The following is a 2,173-nucleotide window of genomic DNA, read 5'->3' on the forward strand; positions in this document are numbered from 1 at the left end:
TCACAGACCTTTCCTGGATTCTTAGACATGACAATGTTCATACAGTTGTCTGCCAACTGTCGTGCACATAGGGATGAGAAATGAAGTAATTTATATACAGTTATCATCCCTTCTACTGCCGATCTTGTATATAAAACGAGAGTACTGAGCCTTGAAATATACGTATTTAAGTTGAACAGGATGTAACTATTCTGTTTTGAGCTCATATTCAGACAACTGTTGAAGAATTACAAGACTGAAATTTAAGGTTGCTTTGTATTTGAAATCTACAGTCTCAGATGAAACAATATACAAAATGCTAATTGAAGACGAATTGTCCATTTCCGGCTCAGCAGCAAAGGAGAAAAATGCCCAGTCAATATAATACATAATACAAAGGAGTCCACTACTATAATGTAGGCTAAAGTCAGGCTGAAATAGCCCTCACGATGCAAGTGAATGTTTCTTCGGAGGCAGTCCTGCCATTACATTTTGGGTCTTTTCGTCTTTTAGTGCCTTTAGAAGCTTATCTAGAAAAGAACAGATGGTGATGCTAGTTGGTCAACAAATACAAAATGTACAGTAATTTGGGGGAAAGTGCACAGCTGCCTGATCAAGTTAACATCATCTAATAAAAGAACTGAAAAAATATAAATATTTGGAAAAATTCTTTAGGGGAAGTATTGAAACTGGTTGGGGGCCTAGAGACGTGGTGTACACCGGTACCAATATTCAAGTTGCCAGACGTCTTTAAGAAAAGGGCTCTGAGTCTTTTAGTCATTAGTACAGACATTTTTGGCACATATGTGAGAGGCAGGAGTATTCTTGACCGTGCCGCTATGCAAGTATAGAAACCTGCCCCAAACAGAACCTAGTCAAGCTTGTAGAGGTTTTTCCAAAGACCTGTAGGGTCTGAATGGAAGGATTTAAAAATATGCTTGGACAGAGGACTCAGGCTCATATGATTCATTGTTGGGGTGCTATTGTGGAACATAGATCGGGTGAAGTCCTGTATTTGATGTAGAATTGTATTGCACCCTTAGTATGCTTATTTGGGGTGATATACCAAAGATGTTAAGTCCCACATTATATCTGAGGTGGTTTGGCAGCAACATAGAGGAGGATAGTCATGTTAAGTAGAAGACTGAGAGAGATTCATTGAGCAATATGGGGGCTCTGTGCTAAGAGGTTTGGGGACAACTCCTTCATGCTCAATTTATGTTTGAGGTACTCACACTGCTGTGGGTCTGAGCCATCTCCAGTGAGGGCCAGCAATTCTAGCTCCTTCAGGCGAATGCCTAGCTCACAGATCTCCCCATCTGGATGTTGCTGCTGATGTGCCCCAGCTCCACTCTCTGCAGCAGGACAGAAGAAGCGCAGCGGCTCATAGGGAATGGGGGCCAGGCCAGCTGGCCAGGGAGGTGGGCAGTAGCGCTCATTGGTCGGTGGGAGAAGTCCTAGTCCTGGTGGAGGTCTCTGAGGCCCAGCTGATGCTGCTTCACCCCCTCTCAATGGCACAAAAAGCTTCCGCCAGAGACCACAGTCAGCTAGGGTGGTGCTTGGTGCGGTTCGGTCATAGAGGGAGGGGAAGTATAGAGGGGGCGGTGGTCGAGGGGGTGGTGGAGGCTGCTGGTGGTGGCTCATGGTTCATGGGGCTGTTCCTGGTGGCTCAGCAACCACTGCTGCTGCCTTGGAAACAGTGGAATCTGGAAGAATCCATAAGGTTATAGTGTTCTACAGAGAATACTACTTTATAAAGGGTACCTGTCACTTTAGTGAGCCCCGTGGCGCAGAGTGGTAAGCTGCAGTACTGCAGTCCAACCTTTGCTCACGACCTGAGTTCGATCCCAACAGGAGTCAGTTTCAGGTAGCCGGCTCAAGGTTGACTCAGCCTTTCATCCTTCCGAGGTCGGTAAAATGAGTACCCAGCTTGCTGGGGTTAAAGGGAAGGTGACTGGGGAAGGCACTGGCAAACCGCCCCGTAAACAAAGTCTGCCTAGTAAACATCGGGCTGTGACATCACCCCATGGGTCAGGAATGACCTGGAGCTTGCACAGGGGACCTTTACCCTTTTTTTAACCTGTCACTTTAAAGAGAAGAAACATTTACAAGTAGGTTGCCTTAAAAATAAATGGCTAAAAAGTTAAAAGCTAGAATCTGGTTTCAAGAAAGCAAAAAAAAAAAATATTGAATG

At 45.1% G+C, this 2,173-nt stretch overlaps 1 protein-coding gene across 1 annotated transcript; it reads right to left on the reverse strand.

Annotated features, from left to right (window-relative positions):
- Positions 1-423: 423 nt before the first annotated feature.
- C6H11orf91 (chromosome 6 C11orf91 homolog) lies at positions 424-1,623 on the reverse strand. Its single transcript, XM_056852186.1, has 2 exons — positions 1,215-1,623; positions 424-509 (listed from the first exon to the last, which is right to left on the reverse strand). The coding sequence occupies exons 1-2, from the start codon at positions 1,621-1,623 to the stop codon at positions 424-426; spliced, it is 495 nt and encodes a 164-aa protein (XP_056708164.1).
- Between the last annotated feature and the right edge of the window lie 550 nt (positions 1,624-2,173).

The sequence above is a fragment of the Euleptes europaea genome, chromosome 6 (genome assembly GCF_029931775.1).
Source record: "Euleptes europaea isolate rEulEur1 chromosome 6, rEulEur1.hap1, whole genome shotgun sequence".
NCBI classification, from domain to species: domain Eukaryota; kingdom Metazoa; phylum Chordata; class Lepidosauria; order Squamata; family Sphaerodactylidae; genus Euleptes; species Euleptes europaea.

Coding starts and splice junctions, on each gene's coding strand:
- C6H11orf91 (XM_056852186.1), bottom strand. CDS start 1,623: ATGAGCCACCACCAGCAGCCTCCACCACCCCCTCGACCACCGCCCCCT. Junction 510..1,214: donor TGGCTCAGACCCACAGCAGT/GTGAGTACCTCA, acceptor GTTCTTTTCTAG/ATAAGCTTCTAAAGGCACTA.